General features: G+C 38.6%; 1 protein-coding gene across 1 annotated transcript in view; it reads right to left on the reverse strand.

The window, feature by feature from the left end:
- cdkal1 (CDK5 regulatory subunit associated protein 1-like 1) overlaps positions 1 to 12,357 on the reverse strand; it is a 123,834-nt gene that overhangs the window by 22,572 nt on the left and 88,905 nt on the right. The window contains exon 12 of the mRNA XM_068758811.1: positions 7,481 to 7,543. Coding sequence (XP_068614912.1) covers positions 7,481 to 7,543 — 63 coding nt within the window. The remainder of the gene's footprint in view (positions 1 to 7,480; positions 7,544 to 12,357) is intronic.

A 12,357-nucleotide genomic window follows, 5' to 3' on the forward strand; every position in this document is an offset into this window, starting at 1 on the left:
TCTGGCGCTATAGAAATAAAATGAAATGAATTTAATTAAATTATGTGACTTAAAATCCATCATGACCTTTCATAACCTCCGGCGAGAAAGGCTCGCTGTGGAATAAGGAAGATTATTCAAGCTTTGCATGTGCAGTGGTTCCAAAGAAGTGAAATAAAGGTTAAAAAATAAAATAGTCTGTAGGTGTATGACTGATTTTCACTGAGTATACTGTAGATTAAAACACCATTTTATGCCTTAAAGAGACTGTGGCTGTGACTTTCTCTGTGTGAACAAATCCATGTTTGCCTCTCTTCACCGTTAATGGGCACTGGATAAAGACACATATCAATGTGCATATTGGCCTGTGGTGAGCTTAGTACAAAAATAAGCCTTGCATATCTACCCAATTAAATTCTGCAGCAGTTCTGTCAACTCCATATATTTGTCTGCTAATGGGCTCATGTTGTCATGCCATAAAGTATATATATATACACACACACACACAAACACACACTAGTTGTAGTAGTAGTAATAGTATTACTTATGTTACTTATGTAAACACAGGCCAAAAAGATACAGACTGATTCAGCAATGGTTCAGCTGCACCTCAGGTTGGGTCAAGAATAGATCATAGCAGAAAGGTTGAAGGATAAGGAAACCTGTTACAAATACGAACTACGAATACATGCAAAGTGCTGCCTGTACCTGTATGTGTGTTATGGTAAATGCTAAAGCATTTAAAAAGGAAAGTAAAAAAATATTCTGGAAAACAAAACGTGCATTTTGGCCAGGTTTGGTCAATACTACAAACTTACACGTTCCGAACTGATTATACTTTCAAGAAAAGCTGAATATGACATGACTACAAGCCACTCAGTACACTAAATAAATGCCATTATCTACAACAAACACATTCAGAATTGTTGAAATTCTAACATGATGCATCTCATCAACGGAAATTAGAGCACACTTAATTTCGGGCATACAACCAGTCAGTGAAGCATCATCTTGCGGGATTAGTTTACATTGTACACTACAATAATACCCAGCATGCGTGTTGCTCTTATAAAATCACCATAGCAACAGCAGCCCAAATGGATTGATTGAAAAATTACCAATAAGAAATGCAAATGTACACCCTTCCACTGATTTTATGTATTATTTGTAACCTACTGATATCGTGCTTAACCACATCAGATTTTTTTTTTTATATTTAATTACTTTACGTCAAACTTGCTGTATGTTAACCAATGTATAAGAAAGCCTGTATCAGGTCATATATTCCATTAAATAATGAAACTATTTGATCCAACAAAATCTAATTTATGCTCCCATACAGTCTCTGAAACAAAGTCCTCTCAAGAGGATGAAATTGATACTGAAATAATGCCATATGGTGCCACACAATTGATTAATGTGCCTGCCACACCAAATATAGCTGTACATTTATGGAATCATGTGTGATATTTTTTCTTCTGTCTCAAATTTTACTTCTAGGTTTTATTGTTTTGTGAAGTACATTTTAATATAGATGAAGTGTGTATTTAAAGTTAAAACAATAATTCGAAAAGATTTGAAACTGGAGAGTACGTTTGAGAAAATAAAACAGATAGATAGAAGGCCATAAAGCACGGAATGCTCGCTGTTTTTCTTCAAGGGAAATATCATGTCATCAAGTTGTCTGACAAGCCCTCAGGTTGTGACTACTTCCTTTCAAAGACAGACCTATTGGAAAAATATGACAGCAGGACTGCACATGTGACTGAGATAGATGATAGAGAAAGAGATTAAACAGAAACACAAAAGAAAAAAAAGACAAGTCCAGGTCAATTTAATTTAAAATGAGTGCCTGGGTCTGCTACACTTCTAATAGCTGATTTATGCAAATGTTTGTTAAATGACTATGCTAATAGGGAAAAGAAATAGCAAACTGAAAACTAAAATAAAAAGACTATGTGGTGTAAAAGAAAGCCCTGGTTTGAATGAATTTAGGAATGATACTAAAACTGCATAGGCTCAAAAAAGATGGAAATGTGTTTACGCAAAAGTGGACATAAAATTGACTTTATAAATCACAGCCAGCCTGAAGTTTTGCAGACGTGGATTTACTTAACATGCTTCCATCCGCACACAAACAAAACCAGAAATGTTCAATGTCAATCAAACAAATAAATAATGGCCCTGTACACAAGATATTACAACTTTGCCAGATGAAATGCATTTATAAAGGATAGTTAATTAAGGCAAAGGAGCTACATCAGCTAAGGTTGGGGGGAAGATCACATTTTTGGTCTGGAAAACTAATAATGAAAGTCAACCTGGTCAGCAAAATAAAAGGCAGGGAGATGTATTTTAGTGAAGACTGCTTTGCATGTATTTCTTGTGTTATACAGCATGTGAAAGCAGAGCAGGTTAAGGAGCTGAAATTGAAACAGTGGAAAATTTTAATGCATCATTATAAATCTTGCTTGAAGAAATAAATTGATGCTGAATAGTATCTTACAAAAACGTAAGGAATTAGCTTTCCACAGGAAACCCTTATTAGTTTCATGAAGACTTACCTTGCCAATCTAAATGTCCCAATGAACAAAAGTTCCAGGTCCTAATCGCTTTCCTATAGCTGCTTTGGTAGAACTTCTCCATCTATGCCACACCGAACAATGGCTGTTAATTACAGCTATTTATAAGACCCCAACAGCCAATTAAGAGGCCTTCAGAAATGAAACAAACACACTAATCTACAGTATATACAACACAATGAGCGATGACACCTAAAATAATTAATAATAATGACAATGAGGGGCTAAAATGTCAGATTTGAAAAGGGACTTCATTTTCTTTGTCATGTTTGATTCAATAATTAATTAGTTCAGTCTATTTTTGAGATGTTTATCTTTGTTCTTTTGTCTCACTTTATCCTTTTCAGTATGTGTACCATTTGTTCCATCTGCGTTTTCGCTTTATTGCTCAGTAGGTGTTGTGTTATTTTTTAATTCTCCAAATCTGTAAAGATTGTTTTCAGAAATGAGTGGAAAAAGGATGCTGGTGAGTTCATGTTACCCTAAGAGCAGTGTTACACAACAGCAGACATGTAGAAAAACAAAAGCTATTTCAATAAAAATACCATATCTAGAGGAAAAGAATCACCAAAGGGCTGATGAGGATGTGTTTGTAGATTTCCCAAATAAGTACATTTCCCTCTTCAACTCCACCAAAAATATATTTAAAAACACTAATACTTCTAGAGACCAATAACCAACCACTGTTTAACAATTTAATCAAGGGCAAATTTAATAAGTGGCTATATTTCAAAATGGCCAAATCAAATAATTCATTGTTTGATACATAATGTACTGTACTTATGATAATAGTAATTACACCCTTAAACTAATGACTTGCTTTTTCTCTAACTTAAAAAAAGAATTAAAGCCATTCTATCCTAATTAACCTTCAACATGGCAAATTGCTATTTCATGTTCTACATAAAAATCAATCTCACCCAATCAAACTTCCATCAAACAGCCATCCAGGGAGCATTTCTTCAAATAGTTCTAGAATAAAAATCCTTTCGTAACAGAATGTTTTCTCTCAATCATCAGATTTCGGACTGTTTCACTGCCTTGAATTAAATAATCCATCATTGTCCAGCAAACTCTGACACTAAATGTCTTTATCTTGAAAATAAAAATGGTGCAGAATTTAATGACTCTCACAGTATGTGATATCAAAATCAATAAGTAAAGGCAAGATTTCAAGCAGTGTCAACATGTAATTTCCAATGGATGATAAGCAGACGGACAGAAAAACCCCCAAGCTAAAGCAAGTATCAAAGGAACTGATGCAGCTTCTATCCATCAAGCCAAAGTGAATTAAACCCACAGATTGGTTGAGTTTATGTTTATCTTAAAGTGTGTGAAACTTTCAATGTGTGATACTGTAATAAGATGAGTTTTAATGGGAAGGGCAAAAGCAGAAGTTCTTGAAGCATAAATAATATTCACACATGAAATAACTAGATTCCTTTCCTCTTTCCTCGAAATTGTTTGCACTCCCTAATGGTATATAGATACATTTTCTATTCTATATATTAATGCTTATGAATCTGTTGACTTATGCACCAAGATACCAATTCAAATGCCTTGTAGTTATACTGCAATAAATAATTGCTGATTCTAATGTACATGTGTGCTAATTAAATGCTGTTTTGTTTCAGTCAGCCGAGCTGTGAACAAGGAATGGAACATATATCATGCTGAGGTATACAAAGAACGTAAGAAAGAAAGGCAGAGTAAGAAACAAAAGTCTCACCGTCGATTTGCGCTGAATTCTAACACCAATGCAACTAAATTTTCATATAGACTGTAGTGTGTTTTGTTGAGGGAGGCATCTAATATCTTTAATGGCATGGCGTGGTGAGCAATCAGCCACACAATAACGAGTAGGCCGATAAGTTGTCCTCCATATATAAAACATTTGTTGACTCAATATAGTCAAAAATAGTAGGTTGAACAATTGCAGAAACTGAGGAACACAATTGTGCTAAACTCATCATGATGTGCAACTGCACAAATGCAAATACAAAAACAACAAATGTATAGAGACATGCTGAACACACATTCTGTATAATCAGCTTTGAAAACGTTGAGCTGTGATGGTGAATCTTCTACAGAGTGCCACTCAATATTGATGCGCCCTTTTAATGGCCCAGAGCATCAGGGACGAGTGGGACTTGTCTCAAGTAATACTGAGTGCTTATAAGATTGTGAAAGCTCCACTTAGCCCTGATACATTCACAGGCCAAACAGAAAGTGACAAATGAACTACATCGCTCAGTAGCAACATACCTGCACGAAAACCTTTGTCACAAAAAAAGAAAACAAACAAGCAATAAAGCAATAAAATGAGCAGCTAGATTGAATTACACAGAATTATACTGGGGGTTAGCAAAGAATAAATTGTTTAAAATCACCAAAAGGGAAACTGGAAACAGAATACTCCTTGTATGGAAAATGAAACATTTTCTTTAAATATAAAATAATGATTTTAAATTCTATGAAGTAAATTGATTTTAGAATGGCTGAAAGGGAGAGTTTGTCTGTTATTTGTTTAACTACTTCCACTTCGTTCTCCAACTTCTACCATCAGGTTCTCTCTCTCTCTCTCTCTCTATCTCTATCTCTCATGTGGCTGGGCAGGTGCAGCCGGCCATGTTGACAGGTTGTCCCTCACCTCTTGCCGCAGGGAAAACTGTCACCCCTGTCATCCAGGCTTATGAGCACAGCATGGAGAATGCATGTATGTGTCTGTGTTCTCAGGGCACAATGGCAGTGTGGGGTGAGTGTGGTTGTATTTACTCTGGCAGAAACAGCTTTTGCATAGACGCATGCATGCATGCAACCCTTCAGGGAGAACACTTTACAACAGATGACACAGTGATGCAGCAAAGGGAGAGACTTCTGGGGACCACAAGGGAATAAACTGTGGTCACTGCAGACAGACAAAAGCACGACAAGCAAGCTGGTATGGCTGTGCATTATCGAATCCACAAATGAATAGAGGAATAAATGGAGAATAAGATGCATATCAGTACATGAGAGGAAAAAATGGCTTTAGATTGTAATGTTACCGTCTTAAAATATCACTATTAGCAGGGAACAAACCGCCACTAGCAGCTTAAAACTCAGGTGTGATCGAAACTTAACACCTTTGGTGTCAATATAGACCAATGCATACGTGTATGTGTCTCTTAGCATGTGTGAAATGTGGAGCAGCAGGTAGACTGCAGCAAACACTTGCTTCTTTGGAATTATGTCACCATGATTAATCTTTAATAGTGATTAAAGTCCGATTTTAGGATTGCTGGTTGATAATGGTTACCAGTACGATTCATGTTGATTCTCAAAAGTCAGAGAAAGAAGTTGTGTTAGAATAGTAGACAATGGAACTGTTTGACCCATAAGCTCCGTGGTTACCACCACTTGTGGGGGATTCAGGCATCAACTGAACAAACCAGAACCCCAACTCTGAAACCAAAGGCAAGGCTTGAACCCTCAGGGAGTCTGTGTGTGTGTGTTGGTCCGGTGTGGGGCATTGGCCCTAGACAAAGGACTCTGCCAGGTTTCTACCCACTGGTCTTTTCATTACTGATGGATGGACCTTGTTCAGTACCATCTGGCTATAGGATATATCACATTAATCATCATAAACACAGACACATACTCTATCTCTCTCTCTCACACACACACACACACAAGAGGTGTACGTAAATTAGTAGCCAAGAACACATCCCCAATTCTGCTCAATATGCATGGGAATATTTAGAAAATAATACAAATGAAGAAAAGAAAACACACACACACAAATTATTCTCAGTGGTATCCCTGGTTTTATGCAACCATTTTCCTCATGTATGATTCAGTCCGGATATTAAGAAAGAAGGTTGATACAAACAATAATAATAATCATTTGTTCATTTAAAACATTGTTGCATTTACTTTGTGGCCTGTAGCTAAGGAGCAGTAATTGATTACCTTTCCTTACCTATACGAAGATGAGTATTAACAATAATGGGTATAAGACATCAATTGTGCATCCAAATCTCTCTCTCTCTCTCTCTCTCTCTCTCTCTCTCTCTCACACACACACACACACACACACGTGTTGGTAAACATAATATCTTGAAATAAACCATAAGCTTAAAGGCCAGACACCCAGGGGAATTTAACATAAAATCAGGGCCATTATCAGACTTCATTTATTCCTATCTAAAGGCTACATGGGCTTAACCCAACCTGATTTGCTTCAATATCTCCACGGAGTATGGACATGGGCAAGGACAGGCATAACTGTCAATGATCTGGGAGGAAGCAAGCTTGACATTTGATTTTTTATCATTAAATAATATCTCATGGCTATCTGGGTTTGCAATGAAAGGGGATTTCTGTGCACATTTGCACAATCTATGGAAAAGGAAAAGGACTGGTTAGGCTACATGGATGATTTACGGAAAACTTGCTTGACATGTAAAAAATATTTATGTGGGGGGAAATCAGATTGCCTATAATGGAACAGGATTGGATTTGACACACTATCCACAATAAATAGTGAAATAGGCAAAGTTATCAGTAAGTCAGCTGACATGTTATTCTGTGAGGGCTTAGAAACATACAGCAGGAATAAATGCAGTCTATCAGAGCAGAATAAGCCTTTTTATCTGTGCAATTGCATTAAACCACTTAATGTTTAATTTATATCATACAAAGTTGATGTTAATGTTAAAATAAAAATGGATACACTTGTATTTATGTTGGATTTGCAATACTGTCTATGAGAGGAGGTCATTTCAGACCTCCTCTCACGTCCTTAGCCTTCACTGTGGAATGTACAGGCCTCTTCCCCGAGGAGGCCTGTACATCTGAGGGCTCAGATTAAAATAAATATAACTAAAATGAAAAGCAGGGACATAATCCAAGACCACAAACACAGAAAAATGTCTTACCTTATGGTCATAGGTACTGTAAGAGTGGAAGAGTTGTGACAGCTCTTTAGTCCTCTGTTTCTTCTGTAGACAATGGAAAATAATAAAAAAAAACATTTTAAAATTCATTCAAATTATATAACTGCAATGCATAATACATACAGAGTGTACGGACTTGTACCCATTCATCAACTGTAAATGGGGAAAAGGTCACACACGCTGTATTAATACTTTATTACACGTCCATTCAACGGTGCAGTTCCCCGAGTACAAGCTTCTCAGCAGTGAAGCCGTCTTTGAATGTGACCTTCCCTTAAACCTCAGGTCTTGGTCAATTATTACCTCTGGCAAGGAGGAACTGATTTTGCTGTCTGCCTGTTTGTTGTTTCTAGTAAATCCTTGAATTGGAATCATATCATACAAGCATTCACAGCATGTCTATTTTAATGCTTAATCAATGTATCGTACGTTGGATAAATTCATCTTGTGTCACTAAAACAGGTTTGTATATACTTACATCTCAATTGTGTACACTTCCCCAAAACATGAAGATCTTAAATCACTCACTTCCTCTTAGTCTTGTAGATTAAAAACAAAGAAACTGGACATGGTACAATGTTTTATCTTATAAATGTTATTGGGTCAATTAAAGGAAGGTTGGGAAATCACTATGGCTTAGAACAATGCCCTGAGTAATTCATTAAATCTATAAAATGAATGTAATTCACATGAGCAAAAATTGCACTTATTTGCCCAACAGCTGTAGCAGAATACCCCCCCCCCCCCATTCCTTAACCTTGCATGTCCTTAATGTGTAATGAGATGCATGAGCATGAGACATGACTGTTTGATGTGTGGCAGTTGTTAATGCAATCAGTTACATGAGGCCAAAGCAGTTACAAAGAGTGCTAATTAGCACACTGATAAGGCCATGTCTGGCTAAGGGGGTAAGGATATATGCTATTATAGCTAAAGGGAGTAAGCATTCATTGCAATCCTCTCTCCTCCCTCTTTTTAGTGTAAGCAAATGGTTGGATTCAGTGTCCTGAGGCCATATCTGTACAAGCTTGCAGCTTGAGGACGGAGAGAAAGATGTGCAGAGAAGGATGAAAATCTAGTAAGTAAGCGCTGTTGCCTCACAGCAAGACGGTCGGATTCACAGGCTCGAATCCGACTTGCGGCATTTCTGTGAGGAGTTTGCATGTTCTCCCCGTATCTGCGTGGGTTCTTTCCGGGTTCTCCGGCTTCCTCCCACCACCAAAAACATGCAAATTAGGTGTGTGTGTGTGTGTGAGTGATTGTCTGTGCGTGCAATGAACTGCCGGCTTGTGCAGGTGTACCCCGCCTCTCAATCCTTGACTGCTGGAATAGGATGAAGCGGTGTGGAGGATGAATGAATGAATGAATGTGATCAGAAAAAATGGAAAAGAGACAAAATCAATGAAGAAACTGGGAGGAAAGGTGAAATAAAATTGTTTAAAAAGTGTTTAAAGGTGGCAAGTGACCAACTATTGTTTCAACTGCATCCCAAATCTCAAATAAGTCCCATTCTTATATCATCTCACCTCTCATCAGCCCTGGTCCTTCTCTCTATTCCTTCCATCTGTCTCGGTCTTCACTTTTTCCTTGTGCTCCAATTCTACCCATCTATTACACATTGTGTGTTCACCCAGGGCTCTTGTGATCCACAGTCCTATAATCACTTGCCCTGTCCTACCAGCCTCTCATGCTTGTTTTCACCTGATTCCCTCTCACTTCTTGCCAAAGGGCTCTCCATAATCTCCAAATCCTTCTTCTTTCTTGTTTTCCCTGCCTTTCCACGTATCCCTTGGTGCTCTACCTCTGCCTCACTCCCTGTTTTCTCCAGTGAAGGAATACTCATACTAATCAGTCTGTCTGCACTCATCTCACCCATCCTCCCCTGATACATATGTCCTTCCGCAATCTCTCTGCCTGGAGCAACTTAGGTGAGAGCAAGGCTCTAATCATTTCTCCTCAACACCATTCTCTCGCTTTACTTCCATCCCTCCATCATTTCCACCATCACTCTAAATTATGTGAAGCTCCATTGTGTGTGAGTGTGTATGTGGAACTGGAAGACATGTAAGCACAAGAAAGGATTTCTCAACCACCAAGGAGCTCCCAGCAGAATTTATCCAGTTCAATAGCACACACACCTAGAAAAAAAAACCCACCACAGGCACACGAAACAGCATCAGCTCACACACTGACTTACGCAAATGCATGCCAGGCACTCCAAAGTGTGAAAACATGGCAAAGACAAAGTAATATCCGTAAAAATAGACAGAGATAAGTCAAGTAATGAGAAAGACAAAAAAGAAAGAGTTTAAAGAACAGAGAACGGTGATAGGAAGAGATGTGTGCCTTCTAACATAACAGGAAAAAAAGAAGAAACATCTCATTACTGGTGATCCTGGAGTCTCTGAGATTTCTGAAGTAACGTTGGTACTTACATGGGGGTTCAGAGGTGGACATTTGTGAGAGCCTTAGTTTGAATAACTACAATAGAGTGGAAAAAGCTGGCTGAGAGGGAGTAAATGTGAAATGTTTTTTTTCTTATTACAGAAAAGATACTGCAAACTTTAGCCAAACGCTACAAATTAGATCTACCAATTGCATTTGTAGAGCTAATCAACCCTCGACCCTTTGTCGAGGGTTGACGAGCTGCGCTCGTCAACTTGTCATCTTCTGCGTTGCAAAAGCAATAGCCCCTTACGCCTAGGATAGGCGCTCGGGCCTAATAAAGAATTTTAGCAAAAACAATAAAACTTTTTTTCTGAGTGCGCGATTATTACACAAAATACATTTTCGGAATGGTCTCGACGAGGGCTACGCGTCTGTGGGGGCACACAGACACACACAAACACAAAGTGTTTGTGTGTGTCTGTATGTGTGTGTTGTTTAGTGTCGGGGTGTGTGTGTGTGTGTGCTGTTGAGTGTCGTGTGTGTGTGGGCGTGTTGGTCAACCATCGGAAGACAGTTACAAACACGGTTGACTCGCTGCGCTCGTCAACTCGTGTTTGTGGGTGTCTGTGTGTGTGCGTGTGTGTTGTTTAGTGTCGGGGTGTGTGTGTGTGTGTGTGTGTGCTGTTGAGTGTCGGTGTGTGTCGGCGTGAGTGTGTTGGTTGTCGTCAACAGCATGGCAAAGTTGGATGTCGAGGGTTGACGAGCTGCGCTCATCAACTTGTCGTCTTCTGCGTTGCAAAAGCAATAGCCCCTTACGCCTAGGATAGGCGCTCGGGCCTAATAACCCTGCACTAATATATTGTAGTGAGATGGGAGGGGCTTCCAGCTCAGGCTTCTCACTTGCAATTGCCAGGATGCCATTAGTCATGCCCCTGAGCTACCAGCAGCCCTCACTCTCAGTCAATGGTGTCCGACACTCAGTTTAGTTTCGCACGGAGTGCTAAGATCATGCAAGTAATAAATCTAATGAGAAAAAAATGCATAAAACCGAAAAACTAAAACGGTACGCAAGTGGACTAAAACGAACATGCAGAACTGAAACGGTTCAATACATCCCATGAACCAAAATAAAATCTAAAACTGAAGTTTGAGGTTATATGAACACACACAAAATGAATAAGGTCCTACACATGAAATGTTCATGTGTAGGACACATGAAATGTTCATGTGTGACTATTTGGCTGCCAGCAACATATTAATGAGTGTCTACATGTGTTTGAGTTCTTCAATTACTTTATGAGTGGGTCCCTGTGTGTGCATGCTGACTGTGTTGTGAGGCAAGGTAACCGTGATCTTGCCGTATTGAATGTGCCTCTGGCTCACCAGTCCACCCGTCTGTCTGTCCCTAATGACAGGCAGATGTTGATGCTATAGAACCCACACCCACGGCACGTTTGTGCATGGTATTACTCCAAGAGAAACCTTGGGCAATAAAGGTGCCTGGTTGTGTCTGTGTGACGGATCAACAGTTCCTAAAGCATGATGAGAGCAGTTGGCATAGTTGTGGTGATTGATTGTGTGTGTGAGAGAGGTATTTATTGTAGATATAAAGTAATTTTTTAAAAGACTTTATAACTACATGCATATTCTACATATCTAATCGTGATGTTATAATTACAAGTGACAAGGGTCTTATGAATATTCTCACTCTGAACACTCTGGATATACAACAATGTGGATATAATGTATTTGCAATTCTATTTTTAAAGAATTCACCATTTTAATTTATGCTTTGTTCACTCCTACTACCTTTATACAGCTTTAAATAACTATTATTATGTTTTTATAAAACATGCACTGTTGTGTTTGCCGACTGCTTTTATACTGAGACCTACTGGAGATAATTTTTTTCCACATCCTGCATAACATTCGCATTTGTCTAAATCCCTAGCGCTAGTTATGACTAGAGTGACCAGCATACCGTTGACCTAGCCAGGTAACAGAAAAACAACAACAACCATTTAACTACACTAAAATTAAACTAAAACTGGGATCATTAAAACAAAATGTGTTATCCATTCCATTATTAGTATACTAGACCCTCATGATTCATGTTCAGGCCTACCTGACCCCAAACAGCAACTTAACCACCTGTTAAGCTGCCTTTCCTCAAATGTTATCTACCCTGATGCATGTACAGGCCTGCATCTGAAACACATACAGTATGCACACAAAAACATGTGTGTGCGTTTGTGTGTGATAGTATCTTTGTCCAGGCATAGATAAATTATAGTGGATTTAGGGTAAGGAGCTACTCCTGGCTGGCCAGCTGTTTCACTTTGACAGCTGTCAAACTGATGCCTTATGGGTAACGGAGTTCTTAAACAATAGCAACCAGGGGAAATTAAGAGGATAACGCCACTGGAATAGATAATCATGTGCTTTCTCTTTTTCAACAGCAGATGCTAATT

This window comes from Brachionichthys hirsutus, chromosome 3 (genome assembly GCF_040956055.1).
Source record: "Brachionichthys hirsutus isolate HB-005 chromosome 3, CSIRO-AGI_Bhir_v1, whole genome shotgun sequence".
In the NCBI taxonomy this organism is placed as follows: domain Eukaryota; kingdom Metazoa; phylum Chordata; class Actinopteri; order Lophiiformes; family Brachionichthyidae; genus Brachionichthys; species Brachionichthys hirsutus.